The sequence below is a fragment of the Peromyscus californicus genome, unplaced genomic scaffold, assembly GCF_007827085.1.
Source record: "Peromyscus californicus insignis strain IS unplaced genomic scaffold, ASM782708v3 Scaffold_4__1_contigs__length_199733344, whole genome shotgun sequence".
Classification (NCBI taxonomy): Eukaryota; Metazoa; Chordata; class Mammalia; order Rodentia; family Cricetidae; genus Peromyscus; species Peromyscus californicus.
In genome coordinates, this window is record NW_026294562.1 from 93,486,603 (window position 1) to 93,505,614 (window position 19,012).

General features: G+C 43.2%; 1 protein-coding gene across 1 annotated transcript in view; it reads right to left on the reverse strand.

The window, feature by feature from the left end:
- Positions 1 to 19,012, reverse strand: part of Swap70 (switching B cell complex subunit SWAP70) — a 64,906-nt gene that overhangs the window by 40,130 nt on the left and 5,764 nt on the right. The window contains exon 2 of the mRNA XM_052712117.1: positions 3,323 to 3,463. Within this exon, the coding sequence (XP_052568077.1) occupies positions 3,323 to 3,463 (141 nt within the window). The remainder of the gene's footprint in view (positions 1 to 3,322; positions 3,464 to 19,012) is intronic.

The following is a 19,012-nucleotide window of genomic DNA, read 5'->3' on the forward strand; positions in this document are numbered from 1 at the left end:
AATAATAAGAAGAATAATTCTGAAAAAGAGGATTTAGTCTTTAAGAGTACAGTTAAAGGAACACTGCTGGGAGAAGGTAAATGGTTTGAGTTCAAAGTGTACTTACAGGCCAGCAAATTAGCTCAGTGGATAAAGGTGCTTGTCACAAAACCTGAAGACCTGAGTTCAATCCCCAGAACCCACACAGTGGAAGGAGAAGCTGACTTCTCCAAGTTGACCTTTAACCTCCACAAGTGCACCCTCTCCCGCCCCATACAGACAATAAATACATAAAATGTAATTAAAGGGGGGAGGGCGCGGAAGAAGGGGAGGGAGGGATACAGGTTGGTATGTAAAAGGAAAGAAAAATATTTTAAATAAAAATACTTTTAAATAAAAAGTAATTTAAAACATTGTTTTAATCTATTGCCCCTTCCGGGCTAAACTACTGCTGCTCCCAGGGTTAACACTGGGATTCAGCAAAGCCGCATGAACGGGAACGTACATCTAGCAAGTGTGTGATCAATAGTTCATATTTTCGCTGCATAAGGAACAGCAATCCCTAAATCTCCTGCTAGTTTTTTTTTTCTCCTCAAACCAAACTTCAAAACAAGATACTAATCTTTGCTGATTTAACCCCAAAATATGGAACCTCTGTTGCCACTCCAGGGGGGCAGGCAGCCAGGAACAGGGGTTCATGATTCTATCACATCCTCACTGGCTCCATGACAGAGTTTTGCTCCAAATTTAGTGGTTCAATTAGAACTTTTTCAATACTTCTATCTTTTCTCCCCAGTTACAGGACTTTAAGCTATCAGACTATAAGAGTGTTTCAAAACTTAAAATTCAAATCTAAAAATACACTACATCAAGGGGAACAAAATGCAGTAGTAAGGCACAGCATTTCAGAATGTGAAGCCAGTGACCATGCCCCCACCACTGACTCAGCCCACACAAATTCTGATGCTGGAAAACAAACCAGACTTCTGAGAATTCCTCAGTATGTCTCATAATATTCTGCTTGTTTTGATTTTAGAAATAGGGCTCATACAGTCCAGGCTGGCCTTGAACTTACTCTATTGCTGAGGGTGACCTTGAACTCTTGATCCTCCAACATCTACTTCCCAAATGCTAGGGGTCATAGGCATTTATCACCACACCCATAGGCATTTATCACCAACTGTCTATAATTTTTAAGATTATGGCTGGGCATAGTGGTGCATACCTTTAATGCCCAGACTCTAAAAGGCAGGTGTGGGGAGATCTTTGTGAGTTTGAGGCCAGCCTGGTCTACACAGCAAGGACTACACAGAGAGGCCTTGTCTCAAAAAACCAAAAACAGGAAAGAAAAAAAAAAAGTATAGAGCCGGGCGGTGGTGGCGCACGCCTTTAATCCCAGCACTCGGGAGGCAGAGCCAGGCAGATCTCTGTGAATTCGAGGCCAGCCTGGACTACCAAGTGAGTTCCAGGAAAGGCGCAAAGCTACACAGAGAAACCCTGTCTCGAAAAACCAAAAAAAAAAAAAAAAAAGTATAGAGTATTCAAACATACCGTAGGGCAATGATTCTCAGTCTTCTTAATGCTACAACCCTTTAATACTTCGTCATGTTGTGGTGACCCCCAACCACAAAATGATTTCGTTGCTACTTCATAACTATAATTTTGCTACTGTTATGAACCATGATGTAAGTATCTGATATGCTACCTCTAAAGGGGTCTTGGATGACCCACCAGTTGAGAGTTGCTGCCTTAGGGTGTGTCTGTGACGCCACTCCCAGAGAGGGTTAACTGAAAGGACGTGGCCCATCCTAATATGACTGGCACCATCCCACGGGCTTTAGTCCTAGACTTAGTAAAGTGGAAAAGAGAGAAAATGAGCCGAGCTCTAGCAATCATTCCTCCCTCTAATCCGCTTCCTGGTCTCCCCGATGTGAGCAAGCAGTCTCATACTCCTGCTGCCACAGCCCCTAGCCCCTCCTACTGCTAAGCCTTCAGCATCATGATGGACTGTCACATTAAACCATGAACCACAGTAAGTATCTCCCTCTTTAAGTGGCTTCCTGTCAGGTACTTGGTTATAGCATCAGGAAAAGGAACTCGTGCACATCTTAGGATACAACCCAGGGGAAGATTTCAAGCGAACCCTTGAAAAGTGTACCATGAAGTTCGCTGTGTGCGATCTACACAGTAACTACTGATTTACCATCCCCTTTGGTATTCGTATTTAACTCCATCACACTCGTTCTTTAACAACCACTGCCAGCACCTGGAAAACCATATTTTCCAAGAGAAATAAAGCATCCTGAGAGAAGACAGACACAAAGTAACACAAGCAAATTTTTTTTATTTCAAAGAGGGAACCAACCTGGAAGTGTCAGCCTAAGAGAGGAGGAAGGGAGGAGCTCAGCCTCATCCTTCCTGTCTCCTGAGGCCTCGGCACCCAGCTTCATTCTTGTTTGTCTGTTTTTTTTTCGAGACAGGGTTTCTGTGCAATATTCATTTACACTGTGTGAATATATGTCGCTGTGACTGGCTTAGTAAAGAAACTGACTGGGGCTGGAGAGATGGCTCAGAGGTTAAGAGCACTGGCTGCTCTCCCAAAGGTCCTGAGTTCAATTCCCAGCAACCACATGGTGGCTCACAACCATCTGTAATGAGATCTGGTGCCCTCTTCTGGCCTGTAGGCAGACATGCAGGCAGAACAGTGTATACATAAATAAATAAATCTTTGGGAAAAAAAAAAGAACTTTAAAAAAAAAAAGATGAGCCATCACACTCCTCCTCATTCCCCTCTTTAAAAAAAGAAAAAAAGAAACTGACTGGCCAATAGCTGAGCAGGATAAGGTTAGGCAGGAGAACCAGACTAAGGACACTGGGAAGAAGGGCAGAGTCAGAGGAGTCCCCAGACAGACATGGAGAGGAAACAGGAGGTGCAAGATGAAAGAGAGGTAACACCACATAGCAGAATGTAGATTAATATAAGTGGGTTAATTTAAGTTATAAGAGTTAGCTAGTAACAAGGCTGAGCTATTGGCCAAGCATTTATAATTAATATTAATTCTCTGTGTGTTTATTTGGGAGCAGCTGCAGGACAGGAAAACTCCACCTACAGGTTTCTCTGTGTAGCACTGGCTGTCCTGGAACTTGCTCTGTAGACCAGGCTGGCCTCAAACTCAGAGATTCCCCTGCCTCTGCCTCCCAAGTGCTGGGACTAAAGGCATGTGCCACCACACCTGGCTTCATACACAGTTTTTTAACGCACTCACCAATAAAGGACTGCCTTGGTCCATTTGATGCACAAAAGGCAAGCAAAGCTGTAGGTAAGAAAAGGTTAGCATCATACCTTTTCCAAAATGAACTTGTTTAAATATGGCATGTAGCCCTGGTTGGAGACAGGCCCCTCATCATCATCCCTGAAGTGCTCTTCAAGGGCAACAGGGTCATGTGGAACCTTTAGCACCGTGCACAGGTTATGGGAAAGGACCTAAGAGAGGGGAAAAAAAGACAATGTAAAGACACCCACTTACCACCAATAACCCCTTAACCATGTGAACACAACATAGTGGTCTCTGCCCTAAGCAGAAGACGAGAAAAATCTAGCAAACATAGGGTCTGGCTCAAGCACTCTATGTGTTACTGATGGAGCTCTTTCATTCCTTCCAGGTTTTGTTTCACTTCAAACAAGTCTATAGATTATCTGCTGGCTATGAGCCAGGCTCCATACAAGGTTGTTTTTTATTAACTGGTCCACATTAGGGAGGAAAAGAAACCAGTGGCAACAGAATGTGTTCAGAATCAAACTTTTCCCCATGTCAAGCAACTTGGCTGTTGGAACTTGTTTACAGAAAGAACCTGGCAAAATGCTATAAAGCACTTTGGAGAAGGTGTTTGTTTGACCTGGACAAGACATAACTGCTCTGGACTCAAGCGTTCCCAATCATTATACAGAAAAGACCACATTATTATGTGAATATATCAAATACTAATTATTAATCTCTAAGTGTACTAATACCTCTAAACTGTTATGACTTTAGGCTAAGTTTAGCATTGGTGTAAAAAGACACAAGACTGTCAGTCATAACCCATCTGTAACGCAGCACTTAGTACTTGAGAGGCTTAAGCAGAAGACTGTCAGTTTGTAGTCAGTCTGAGTGACAAGTTTCAGGCCAGACTGGGCTATCTCTTGTGTCAAAACCAAAAAGGAAAAATAATCACAGATACACAAAGAAAAAGAAGTCTAGGAGCTGGAGATGCAGCTCAGTGGTAGAGTGCTTGCCTAGTGTGCAGAGGCCCAGGTTCCACCCTCACCAAGAGACAAAAGAGGAGTACAGAGGGAAGGGGAGAGGAGGGGAGGGGAGGGGAGGGGAGGGGAGGGGAGGGGAGGGGAGGGGAGGGGAGGGGAGGAGCTGTAACCCCAAAGCATACACAAAGGACTACTGCTATGGTGCAGTAACCTAAGTGCACACTTCAGCACCCACAAGAGAATCAGCAAACTCAGTTGTCTCAAGTTTTAAATTAAAACTCCAGAACCTTCCACTTCATTTGCACACTCCACACAGATCACATTACAAAGGCAAGGCTGTACTCTCTAACTACTGCAAAACCTTCCTAAGTGTCAAATCCCAGGTTAATATATCCCCTATTTGTTCAATACTAAACATGCAACTACTCTTTGCCACATTCACTGGGCGCTGGTGGAGCACACCTTTAATCCCAGCACTCAGGAGGCAGAGGCAGGAGGATCTCTGAGTTCAAGGCCAGCCTGGGCTATAGAGAGTGCCAGGACAGCCAGAACTACACAGAGAAATCAAGTCTCAGAAAGAAAAAAAAAAAAAAAGAGCCACATGCATCTCCATAAACATCTTCAACTTCATTAAGGAAGTCACCTTGTGCATACACCTTTTTTTCAGTTAGGATTTTTTAGATTAAAATTTTTAAGCTATAAAAAGAACATTTGCATATCTTCTTTCTATACTGGTTTTGTTTCTCAAAGCGTCATCTGTGTGGAGATCGTTTCATACACGCTCTACCAGTTTTAAGGAAGTCAGTTTACTAATGGTCATAAGCCCAGCAGTGCAGACTTGTACCAGCCCTACAAGACAGGCTGTGTCCCTCAAACAGGCCCTGTACTTGACAGTAGAGCCTCTGAGAGGAACACAGTGAGTGGGGATTTCATGCAGCCTTGCACACCTCAGTCAGCAAATCCTAAATATATGTTTTCTTCTTTCTACCAAGTATACCCTAATCACCCCAAAGAGGTTTTGTACGGACTGATTTCAAGACTGCAGAGTGCTTAAAATGACAAAGAAAAGTTCTCATATCAGGCTCAAAGACCATCTAAACATAAAAATCACTTGGGACTTTACCAAGCAAAAATCCCCAACCACTGGTTAAATTATGGTGTGTCTATAAAATGTTAAAATCACGATGACCTCACTGTGTACTGATATAAGAACAACTCTAAGGTAAACCACATTTTTTTAAGGGCATAGTCTTCAAGTGTCAAAAGATAAATGAAAGGAGAGGAAAAAATAAGGAATTCTGAAGGAATACAAAGGAAACCAATAACGCTGAGGGAATGGATTTGGTTGATAGGAGGCCAGGAACAGAAGACAAGGATTCACAGCAGCGCCTTTAAAATTAAAAAAAGGCCGGGCGGTGGTAGCACACGCCTTTGATTGATCCCAGCACTCAAGAGGCAGAGGCAGGCGGATCTCTGTGGGTTCAAGGCCAGCCTGGTCTACAGAGTGAGATCCAGGACAGCCAGGACTATTTCACAGAGAAACGCTGTCTCAAAAAACCAAAATAAATACATAAATTTTTTTAAAAAGTTTTGTTTTTGTTGTCTAGTTTCTTGTTTCCTGTTCTTGGAATTGAACCCATGACTTCATACATGCTAGGCAAGCACTCTACCACACTGAACTATGTACCCACACTCTGTACCTCTTCTTTTGTTTAAATTCAAGAAGAAAAAATTTGCCTAATCACAGCCTGGGAGATGGCTCAGAGAGCTTGCTGCACAGCCATGAGGACCTGAGTTCAGATCCTAGCGCCCATATAAAAAGGCAGGGTGTGGGTACAGGAGCTTGTGACCCCTGCCCTATGGAGAGCGGGGATGGCAGCTGCCTGTAATCCCAGCACTCAGGGGGCAGGGACAGAGGATCCAGGGGGCAAGCTGGCTGCACAGACTAGCTGGAATTGGTTTGGGGTTCAGAATGCAGAGCAAGGAAGATACTTAACATCAACTCTGGGCCACCACATGTGCATGCACCCATGTGAACATAAACTACCACCATCACCACCACCCCTTCACACACACACACACACACACACACACACACACACACACACACACACACACACTTTAAAAAGATCAGTGGGTGGGGGTCTGGGGAAACAGCTCAGTTGGCAGAGTTCTTTGCTAACATGCACAAGGCCCTTGGATTGATGCCCAGGATGACATACACCACACACAGCACTTAGATGTCAAGTCAGGTTAATCAGTTCAAAGTCATCCACAACTGAGTTCAAGACCAGCCTGGGACATTTGAGATTTGAGACCCACTGCCCTCAAAAAAAAAGGATAAATAAGGGTGACTTCCGAGTAGCAAGAGAGAAGAGAGAACATGCCATATGGAGGAACAGGACGTGAAAGACAGCAGATGAAAGCAGAGCGCTCAAGCTGGGGACAATGGCGCAGGAACTAAGAACACTCGTTGCTCTTGCAGACCCAGGTTAGATTGCCAACACCCACATGGTTCACAATCATCCGTAACTCCAGTTCCAAGGGATCCGATGCCCTCTTCTGGCCTCCTTTGACACCAAGCACACACATGGTGCACAGACATGCATGCAGGCAAAACACTCACACACAAAATAAAATGAATAAACCGAATAAATTTTTCTTAAATATTTTTTAAAGTAAGATTAAATTTAAAAACCTAAAGCAAAGCCCTAAGAAAACACCAGTCTCTCCTGTGCCCACCCTGTTCCCTGCATTTGGGCTTCAGGGACTCCACTGAAGTCCTGCCATGGGCCCTGGGCGCCATCTTATCGCCTTCTCATCTTAGAAACAGGAAGTACTAGCTCCAAGAGATTAAACAGAATTTTCTTGACTAAGGCTAGTAAACAGAACTGAGACCAGAACTCAGGTTTCATAATCTCTTGCCCAGCACTGTCTAGTAATAAACTTGATTTTTCGGTTCTCTGAAAGAATGCTACTCCTGGGTATTCCTCTCACAGAGCCCCTCCCACACTCAGGAATTCCCACTTTCCCTAATAAACCAGATCAGTCTGCTCTACTTAAAAAAAAAAAAAAAAAAAGTGCTGCTTGCTGTTCATGTGTGGAGGCACCCCGTCTGCCCCATGCTTCTGAAGATTTGGATGAGAACGCTAGACTTCAGCACTGAACAGCTGAGCAGCAAGCACTCTTGGTAAACACAAGGACAGCTGTGTTTACCTCCAACTACTGAGGTAGTTCTCTCACCAACCTTCCCACACTTCGTCACACTACAGTAACAAGCACTGTGGAGGAGACCCAGGCCTCGGGGTGATGTGGCTGGCTTGGTCTCAGTGTCCTCAATATAAAATGAGGAGTTGGGATTACATCTAAACTTTGGAAGGAAAAACCCCAATGCTTAATTGTTAACCCAAATTCATTTCATGATTAGTTCCGAAGAGTTATCATTTAGTCAATGGTTCAGCTTTGTTACCGTTTCTTTTTTTTAATTATATAGTAAGACTTAGAAAAAATAGTCTTCAAAAAGGTTAACAACAAAAAATACGAGCTAAATGAAAAACTTTTAAAGGGGGTATTATCTTTCATCAACAATTATTTTAAAAGCCTAGACAATCCCCTTTTTTGTTTTGTGTGTGTGTGGTTTTGTTGTTGTTGTTTTTAATTTAAAAGAGTATAAAGAAATCAGAGTTTAGGGCTTATGAAGTCACTCAGTCAGTAAACTGGCTTTGCCTCTCAGCCATGAGGACGTGAACTCCATTGCCAGCCCCATGAAAAATGCTACTTACGATGACACTTGTATCCCCAGCCTGGGGGGGGGGGGGGTTGGAGTTGGGGGGGGTGCAGACAGGCAGGAATCCCTGGGGCTTGCTGGCCGGCCAGTCACGCCCAACTAGTGTGTATCAGGACAACAGAGACCCTGTCTCAAAAGACGTTAACTTATTCCTGAAGATGACACCCGAGGTTCTCCTTTGGCCTCCACAATCATGGGCACACACGTGTGTATGTACACACACATACACATTAAAAAGAAAAAGAAAAAAGTAAAAAATTCTGATGCCCAAAATACAAGCTAGTAAAAAGATCGGAGAGTTTCATAAACCTCCACAGCAACCTGGGCCTTTTAGAGTAGACCCACACCGTCCACTAGTTCACTCTAAATACTGCGAGGGAAAGTGGCTATTTTCACAAATGAAGATGGTAAACCTGGGGATTAGAAGGTGTGCCCAGATCCATCTTGCATGTCATGACACTGGGATTAGAGCAGAAACAGATCACTCTAGTCTTTCCTCGTTGTACCACCTTCTCTCTCCTGGTAGACTGACTGCCTTGCCTGTGAAAAGACACGTCCCAAAGACACATGTGTTTCGTGCTGTGTCTAGGCTGCAGGGGTGGGCTAGTGCTCCCTTAGCCCCACCGCTCAGTTAGTTCCCCAGGGCCCGGCAAGATGACCAGCACTCAGCAGAGCTGAGTCAAGCCCTGTGGTGAAGAAGTACTACAAACCGAGAACCAATCTGTGTGGAAACCCTCTTCTCCCAGGACAGGCTTATGAGGAATCCACTCCCATAAGCATAGCCCTTTCTCCACATGAGAAAGCCAAAAAAACAGATCAAACAAAAGCAATCAGAAGCAAAAAAGACTACAAGTCCCCAATTTGTAAAAGGACTGGCATGGACTGCTCTAACAGGAGTCTTTGCAAACTGCTTGAAAAAGCTGAATTTATCCCACTTCAAATGCCTGCTCCTCCAAAGGCCATTCTTTCAGCACCCACATGATTGCTAAGCAACTTTGCTCCCTGTCCTCTCGTCTGAAGAATAAATCATTGTTACACAATAAAATATCCACATCCATGCCAGAAACTCATCTCTCTGGGCCCTTGATGGCAGCCTGCTTGTGGCCCTGCAGGGCCTCTGCTCTGAGGTGACCTGTGTGAGTGGCTTCTGTTCATGGCTTGCATTTATCCTTGTAAGCATTTTGCCCCAGCGATCATAAAAATGAAATCAAGGATGGTGGACAACTAAACAGAGTTTTACCGAACACACTACTGCTGAATGTTCACCCTCCTCCTTCCAAAGATGTAGAGATTCTAAAGGGTTCTTTGAAATGTACCCCCGAGTCACACACGTTTCCCTTTACAGGATGTGCGCAATGGGCAAGATTCAGCACTGAGAAAAGGGGGTGGGGACCTCTATTCCAAACACTTGTCTGAACCAGCACAATTACAGAACTGTAATTCATAATGGGTGATCTTTTTTAAAACACGAAAATTCCTGTCTGAGTTATAAATTTTCAAGCTAATGGCAAGTTACCAGAAAATTCTTCCTAACAATAAGCCAGAATGACCAACTTCCTACTTTGACTATGCCCTGCCTCAAAGGCATTGTCTACTAGAAGTCCTGCCCCCTTTCCCCACGGAGTCATTTTCCCCTTGGGCCAACAGCTTTTCCTCCTGCTTATCCCTGCTGTGTGTCTTGCCTGCTTCACTTAAATAATCTCCATTCTAGCCAGCCTCAAAAAAAATGAAAGAAAGAAAAAAAGGAGGAAAGAAAGAAAAAAAAACCCTCAGTCCAAATACAATCACCATCCTAGACACTTTTAACAAATAAATCTTCAAATGCTACTTACAGTACATTGTCTGAACATGACCAAAAGCCTACAGAATTAGACTTAGAATTAAGCCAGCAAGTACCGAGTTCCATACTAAGTCTGCCCACAAGCTAGCTCACTTCACCTTTCCAGTCTCAGCTTCTCCTGGAGCTTTGCACAAACACTACACACCCAGCCAAGCAAGTTCCCACACTAGATCTCAGGCAAACCCTGGAACTCCCCTTCTCCTGGGCTTCCCTGAGTGAGGTCCATCCACCTCCATTTCTACCTGAGTGTTAGCTCTTCCTGAATCCCAAAACCAGTCTCTGCTCGAGCTGGATAGCCCAAGCTATCCATAACTCGTGTACTACACTACTCTACAAGTTTCTCAGGCACACTCACCCTCACCGCATACCCATAGCACATGCTGTGCAATATCCAGAATGCTTTCAATGACAGATGAATGAGTTCTTTCTAAAAGTTCTCTTAATAGTAAAACTCTTAATATTTTAATAATAATGACAACCATTTTAAAAGTCCACTCCCCTTTCTGTTTTGGTTTGGTTGGATTTTGAGATTGGTTCTTGCTGTGAAGAAGATCTTAAACTCAGAGCAATCCTGCTTCCTCAGCCTCTTAGGTGCTGGCATTTATAGGTAGGTGTAAGCAACCGCACTCAGCTTTCTATTTCTTTACATCACAGATAAAAAGCCTGAGGCCCAAGACTTGACCTAAGTCACCCAATGCCGTGTAACAAAGCAGGGACTAGAACCCAAGTCTCCCAACTGACCCACATGATGACCTCACTAAAAACATGTCTTCGACCCTCCCCCCTCCCTTCAGCACAGGTCATTCTTCATAAATTTGAGGAAATCTTCACCAACCCATCCTGCCCAACGAAGTCCTGCACAACATTTATTCTGTTCCCAATGCTGGTAGGATCTCAGATGCTATCTGCAGCTGAGGAGGAAAGCTCAGCTTACTGTTGCTTTCTCTGTGTGCTACAAAATGACTAGCCTGGGGCCAAGGAAGGACCCAGCAGAAGCACAACCCTGAGAGATAGAGTAAGGCAGGTTTTCTAAGCCCAGACCATGTCTTGATGCTGTCCATGGACAATGCACCACTGAACTATCAATGTGCCGCTGAATTACATTCTAAATGAAAAGCCTTTAATAAATTATTTGGGTAAGTTCATCAACTTCATCAACAATTTACTAGAAAACACTGGTAAATTTCGTCTCATAAATCTTAAAATTTCTCTTTCAACAAAAAGATATCCAAGCAAACAAAAAGGCTAATGCCACAATAGCCAAACCACTCTTAGAAATTAAAAAAAAAAAAAAAAAAAAAAACGAACATACAATAGAAAAATGAGCAATGGGCATGGATATTAAACTCACAAAGGAAACTGAAGACTAAAAAAAAATATAAGCTATTTTCCAAGTTCAGGTTAAGACTGGACAACTGAAGCCTAAAGTTGGCTGTTGTATGTGATTTTTGGTATGTCTTATCATTTCTCTACATCTTTAATTGTTGATTACATCGTTTAATTGATTAATTAATAATTACATTGATTAATTGTGCCTGTGGCGGGGGTGGGGTGGGGGCAGAGGGTGTGCATGTCACAACACACGTGGAGGTCAAAGGACAACCTGTAGGAGTTGGTTCTCTCCTTTCACCGTGTGAGTCCCAGGGATCAAACAGGCCATCAGGTTCCACAGCAAGCCCCTCACTGACCCACCGCATTGGCTCTCAACATCTTATTGTCTCCTGGGAAGAGGGAAAGCACACGTGTACCTCGGTGGAAGCACGGAGGCCAGAGGACAGCTTGGGGGACTAAGCTCTCCCCTTCCCATCCCATGTGTGTTCCAGGAGCATTCCAGAGACCGAACTCAGGTCGTCAGGGTTGGCAGCAATCACCTTCACCCACTGAGACATTTCACCAGCCCTCGTCTGTCTATATTTAAAAGAATGTTTTAAACATGGTTTGTTAGGGTAGTAGTAGTTTTTACAAGGAAACTACAGCTAAGGAGTTACAGCTATGTGTGCGGCACTCACCTTTAATCCCAGCACTCAGAAGCTAGAGGCAGGCAGATCTCTGTGAGTTCGAGGCCAGCCAGGGCTACCTAGTGAGACCCTATCTCAAAAAGAAGCCCTAAACTATGTATACTGCATGAAGACTGTTCTCTGATCTGCGCTTGTTCTGCTGTGTGATGGTTTTGGAGGGGGTGTTGTTGATGTTCTTCTTCTTGTTGGATGTTTTTGGCTGGCTGGATATTGGTTTTTGTTTTGTTTTTGAGACACAGTCTTTTGAAGCCCAGGCTGACCAAGGGTGACTGTGAACTCCTGATCCTTCTACCTCTACCATCAAGTACTGTGATTACAAGAGTGTGCCAGGCACCATGCCCAGCTGACTTTCTTATTTCTGTGATTTCATATCTTGTAGTGTACTACAGAAAGATCAATTCCTACCCTTTCCTTTACTTCAAAAATAAATAAATCAGTGAAGAAATAAATGGTAGGAAAATACACTTAACCTTACTAATAGGGATTAAAATACACTTCCTTTTTGCTGAGTAACATCCGATACTTAAACAGCGACACAGCATCAACTGCTTACAGACTCAGTCTTTGACCTGCCAACGCCCAGTGCTGGAGAAAGCGGAGCCGCTGTCCGGATTACAGCACAACGGACAGGCGGGGACAGACGATTACTGTTGGGAGCAGAGACGACCGAGAAGTGACCTATGCTTTGGAGCATGCTTAGCAGCATGGTTGAAAGAAACAAAACATCTCAAAAATCTATGAATGAAAAAACAGTAAAATAAAACAATACATTAACAACATTAACACTATGGAACAGCTCACAAGTGCTATAAAGGACGGGATTTGTATCTGTGAGATATGATGCTGAAAGGTGCTCCCTCCCAACACAATGCTTAAGAAGGGAGGTCACAAAAGCATATAAAATAAGATCCTACTTACATAAAAGCATGTCTGTCTGTCTCAAATTTTATAATATATATATATATTACATATAATGCATACATACATATGCCTGGGTATCTGCACACACGTATGTATGCATAGATACTGGGAAAGGAATATTAGAAAAGATAATCACCAAATGTGGCAGTGTACACCTTTAATTCCAGCACTGAGGAGGCTGAGGCAAGAGGACAGCCAAGAGCTGAAGGTCAATCTGGACCCCATAATGAGCTGCAGGTTACAGAGTGACATCCTGTCCTCCTCCCACCAAAAAAAAAAAAAAAAAGGCCATCCGTGAGAAGAAAATTCCAACAGGTTTCTCATCTGTGACTTGTACCACTGTGCACATTCCTTAAAGACAGGGTCTTTTATCCATCTGTGCAAACTCAAAAAAACTAACAAAGTACTTCAAGTACTGCATGAGAAACCAGCCAACAAACATTGCTAAGGCAAAGATACGCGAAATTTTTCAAGATTTTTTTTCTTTTCTTCTCCACCATCCTTACACGTATGTGCACCTTTTAATTTATTTTACTATACTTCCAGAAAGAACTTTTAACTGTAATTTCTACTTCAGATAACTCTCAGAATTATTAGTTATTAACATTGCTAGTCAAGCATAATATATCAGCTTGAGATCTAGTGAGGCAGTCTCATTCCTTAAAACTCAAGCACAGTGCCTGCCTTGCATGCAGGCTGCCCTGGGGTTGATCCCCGCATGACTTCTAAGGAAAGGACAAAGTAAAAATTAAGAGTATGGTGAAGGGCTCTAAAATAGGAGAGAGAAATTAGGTAGTAGTGCCCTCTTCTCCAGGAGGAAAATCTGAAGCCACAGTGTAGAGTAGAGCAATGAGCGCGATCTCAAACCTGAGGTTTACCTCTGCGGCCTTCCTACTGACTTCCTGGCTACATGTGGTGCCTACGATATGATTTCTATCCTAACCAGCCTCCTGGCTAATCTTCGGGGAGACACATTCCAACAGCTACCCAAAATGCAGAAAACCCCAGATGGTACCAAACCCCATATTACCATGTTTACCTCATGTATCAATGATAACATTTAATTTACAGGGGTTGGGGATTTAGCTCAGTGGTAGAGTGCTTGCCTAGCAAGCCCAAGGCCCTGGGTTCAGTCCTCAGCTCCGAATTAAAAAAAAAAAATTTAATTTACAAATTAAGCCCAGCAAAAGATAAATAATAACTTAGATAATAATAATAATAATAATAATAATAATAATAATAATAATAATAAATGAACGATTACAGCAATATACTATAATAAGTTATTTAAAATTTGTGAACTCTTTATTTCTGGAATTTTCCATTTGATATTTTGGGCTATAACTGATCACAAGTAACAGAAGCCAAGAAAGTAAAAACCGGGAGGCCAGCCTGGTCTACAAATGAGTTCCAGGACATCCAGGACTGTTACACAGAGAAACCCTGCCCCCCTCCTCAAAAAAAGTAAGAACCAAGGATAAGGAGCAGGAGAGGGAGAAGTACCCTAAGTCCTAATCTCCCCATTTAGCAGACAAATTACAGCAGTAGAAGCTGAACCGATGGCTCTGTGGCTAAGGCGCTTGATGTCAAGCTTCACACCCCGGAGGAGTTCCATCCCCAGAACCCAATGGTGGAAACAGAGAATGACCTCCTGCAAGTTGGCCTCCAGTCTCCATGTGCATGCCAACACATGCACATACCTACCCCCCACTCACAAAATAAATAAACAAAAAAAATTAACAGAAAAGTCACCCAAGTAAAAGACTACAGAATTTTATCCAGGCCAACCTATCAGCGTCCGTATCAAACAGCAGTCCTCAGTCTATCACTGAGACCCACGACAGCTCCCCCAGCTGTCTCTCAACTCCAGTGCAGCAGCTGCCTTGCTGAGCATGCATCACCCTAGGATTAGGAAGAACTGCTGGGGCTATACTCCTTGAGGGCAGACAGTACCACCTCTTTCCATAATTCAGTGAAAAGGTAATACTTTCCAAAGCTGTCTCCACAACCAAAACTACCCTTTTGGGGGGTGGGGGGTAGGAGGTCTGGAACTAAAAGCTTCCTGTATACCAGACAAGAACTCCACCACTAAGTCGCACACTCCCTCGCTCCAGAATAGCTTTTTTACCATCTAGTGTCATTTCTGGCTAGTCCAGCATGCACACGTATACCAGTCTTCTAATCCAAACCAAACCTGCCAAAGCTAATTATTCCTAAAGAGGCAAAAGGCACAGGAGGCCTGGAAATGTCCTAAGATGAAAGAGACTGTTTCTCCAATGACTGAAGTCTACTCCTAAACCACCTTTCTTCCTATAAGAAAGCTAATAAGATGCAGATTTCTAGCAAATGTTTTTCCTCTCAACTGCTGAGAACTGCAGTGTAAAGTAGACTTGGAGTGAAAGAAAGACTGTGAGGAAGGGATAGAATGCCCCAGTCCCAGCTATCCAGGCGGCTGAGCAGGGAGGATCCTGTGAATCCACGAGTTCTAGGCCAACCTGGGCAAAGCAGTTAGAACCCCATTTCAAGAGGGAAAAAGTTAGGCCTTATAGCTCAGTACTATAATCTGCCAGCACTGGGGAGGCTGAGGAAAGAGGATCACTTTGAGTCTGAGGCCAGTGTGGGCTATACAGGAAGTTCCAGGCCACAATGTGAGACAAAAAATAAAGGTGCTGAGACACAGGCTACACTCCAGGTTCTGTGGTGAGGTAGGAATGGCGTGAGAAAGAGAATCCAGCTGTTCTGATCTAATACTGATCACAGACAGGAGGAAGGTTCTGGACATCCTCATGCTGGACAGGAATGAGAAATACCTGGCCAGTGGTGGCCAGTTTAGAAAGCAGATACCTGTAGCTTTGTTACCACGTCCCTGTGGGACAGTAGTGAGACCCAAAGGAAACAGGAAAGGGGCTCAGGTTGTGAGCTCTGAGTTTTAGGATCAGAAATGTTGGGCTAAGGTGGACAGACAACACCAACAGTGCCCTGAGACTCGAGTATTATCTTCAATAAGACAAGAGTTTACATTTATTTTTATTTTTTTAAGATTTATTTATTTTATGTGCATCAGTGTTTTATCTGCATATATACATATACACATACACACACACACACACACACACACACACACACACACACACACACACACCATGTATGTGCCTGGTGCCCATGGAGGTCAAAAGAAGGCATCAGGTCCCCCTTCTTGAGCCCCCCACATGTATTTTTTTGTTTGTTTGTTTGTTTGTTTGTTTTTTGAGACAGGGTTTCTCTGTGTAGCTTTGCGCCTTTCCTGGAACTCACTTGGTAGCCCAGGCTGGCCTCGAACTCACAGAGATCCGCCTGGCTCTGCCTCCCGAGTGCTGGGATTAAAGGCGTGCGCCACCACCGCCCGGCTATTTTTTTAAACACAAAATTTCCAAATTATCACACTGAACATTTTCTAGCAAAGAACAGGAACTAGAAATAACTCATAGCTCACTCCTATCCACTGTAAGATTTGGAAATACCTCTTGTTCTTTCTATTTGGAGAGCTATCTTTACTCTTTTGTTTTGGTAAAATATTAAAACTATTTACAGACTTTCTTCTTTGAGACAGGGTCTCACTATGTAATGCAAACCAGCCTTCTCATTCTCAAGCCTCCAGTCTCAAGGCTGGGGAGTGCTGTAACAACAGGTGGGGACCGCCACTGTGCTGGCTTACAACCCTCTCAGGAGGCTCACTTACCATTTGAATCCCCTAACCTTGCTTTTTAAAATCAGAATTTTTGATTTCCCAACATAAAGAGCTTTTACCGCAGTGGTTAGCGGGAAACACAGCCAGCAGGATTAGGAACACAATGCTATTCATGCCAAGTACATGAGAATTAACCACGGCTTTGTGTCTGAGTTCCACACAAAGTAAGGCCTTCTCTATAATTTGCTTCCTTCTGTTTTCAGCTGATTACTCTTGCCTGGTCAATTAGTTTAACAATCCAGGTTAAAACTTTTGAAACTAGATGCCTACATGGGAACAAAACACAAGATACTATTCAAAAGCTACGCAAACCAACACCAAGTTGAAGAATAAAAAACAACTGATTCAAAATCTTTTGAGCCTAATGGTTCAGTCCTGTAATCCAACCTCTTGGGAGGCTAACACAGATGTATTTGTGAGTCTGGGCTACACAATGAGTCCCTACTGGGGGAGACTATGAATGAATAGCTATCATTGAGAAAGTAAGATGTAGCCGGGCAATGGTGGTGCACGCCTTTAATCCCAGCACTCGGGAGGCAGAGGCAGGCGGATCTCTGTGAGTTCGAGGCCAGCCTGGTCCACAAAGTGAGTTCCAGGACAGACTCCAAAGCTACACAGAGAAACCCTGTCTCGAAAAACCAAAAAAAAAAAAAAAAAAGAAAGAAAGAAAATAAGGTGCAAACTACAAACACTGTCCCTCTAAAAGTAATTTTTACTTAAATCCTCACTGTAATTGTTTCTAAAAACAAAAAAGCAAAACAAAACAAAACAGAGCCAGTACATTTATTTTAAGGCATTTCCAGCACTAACATGTAATTCACACTGAAGCCGTAATTGCAAACTAAACTTTATAATAGAGGTTGCAAAAATATCACGAGTTTGCTATATTTAAGAGAAAAACATCTTATAACACTATTTATAACTATATAATCACTATATAACAATAAGGGTCTTAATTTAAGGTACATTGTGAACTCTGGAAGGAGCATCAAGGCAGAGAACTAGTGTGAGCCAAGAGACTTCATTTTGTTCATGCTCTTTTTTAGTCTTAGGAATTTTATACCATTTGTACAGATGAACTATGACAGTTCCTCTTAAATAGTTAAGCAGTAACTTTTATTATTGTGTGCTGGCGTTACATATAATTCTTAGCAAGGAACAACCAATGAAATGCTAACTAATGTGATGACAGTTTTTAAATAACCGCAGAACAAAGAATAATGAGAAGCCAGCAAGATGGTTCTGTGGGGAAAGACATTTGCCAAGAGGCCTGACAAGCTGAGTTTGATTCCTGGGACCCACATCTAAAAGGAGAGAGCCAACCTCCAAAGCTGTCCCCTGACCTCTGTGTACACACTGTGACTTGCTCACACACCTCACCTAAATAAATATAAAAATAAAATATAATAGAAGAGTAATTATTTCCTCTATTTCAAACAATACACCCAAACCTATTTCAATTATGACTTCTGAGAACTCATACCATGACCTAAAAACAATGTCTACTTCAAATGGCAGATTACTAAAGTCTCATAAAGTATGGAATCTACAGGAAATTGTCTCACATTTAAAAATAATAATAAGGGCACTGGGAAGGCAGAGGCAGGTGAGTTCAAGGCCAGCCTGTTCTACGTAGTGAGTTGGGGGGGGGGGGGGGGGAACACGACAGGACATGGGGGGGATGATGGGAGGGGACCATGACAGACAAGAACAACAAGTACTCTTAATTGCTGAAGTATCTCTCCAGCACCATGATTAAAATTTAAAAAAAAGAAACTGAACTTAATCCCTTAAGTATCTCTGTATTCCAACTTGTGAAACAGAGCAACAGCAAATCAATACTAGAATAAAATAATGAGCTGCCTTTTAACAATATAATCATGGATTGGGCTAATGGAGTTGATGCCTTCTAAAGAGGGCAGAAATGGTTCCCTTCTTTGTGGAGAAGAGGGGACTTTTGAAACTTTCAGGAAGACCACTGACCTGCAGTGACCATGTACCCACTTGTTTTAATAAGGAAGCATCCCTGTGACAATGCTGAACAACTGCTACATCACACACAACCTTGTAAGCCACACATGGTTTTTAATGACATGCTCCATGTCTTAATATTTATTTGCTTGTTTTTATCTGTAGATGTGTGTGCCTGGGTGCATATATGTGCAGTGTGTGAATGAGGGAGCCCACAGAGGTCAGAAGAGAGCATTGGATCCCCCGGAACTGGAATTGCAAATGGTTGTGAGTCACCATGTATGTGGGTGTTAGGAACTGACCCGGTTCCTCTACAAGAGCCATAAGTGGCCGGGCGGTAGTGGCGCACGCCTTGAATCCCAGCACTTGGGAGGCAGAGCCAGGCGGATCTCTGTGAGTTCGAGGCCAGCCTGGACTACCAATTGAGTTCCAGGAAAGGCGCAAAGCTACACAGAGAAACCCTGTCTCGAAAAAAACAACAACAACAAAAAAGCCATAAGTGCTCTGTAAAGGTTGAGCCATCTCT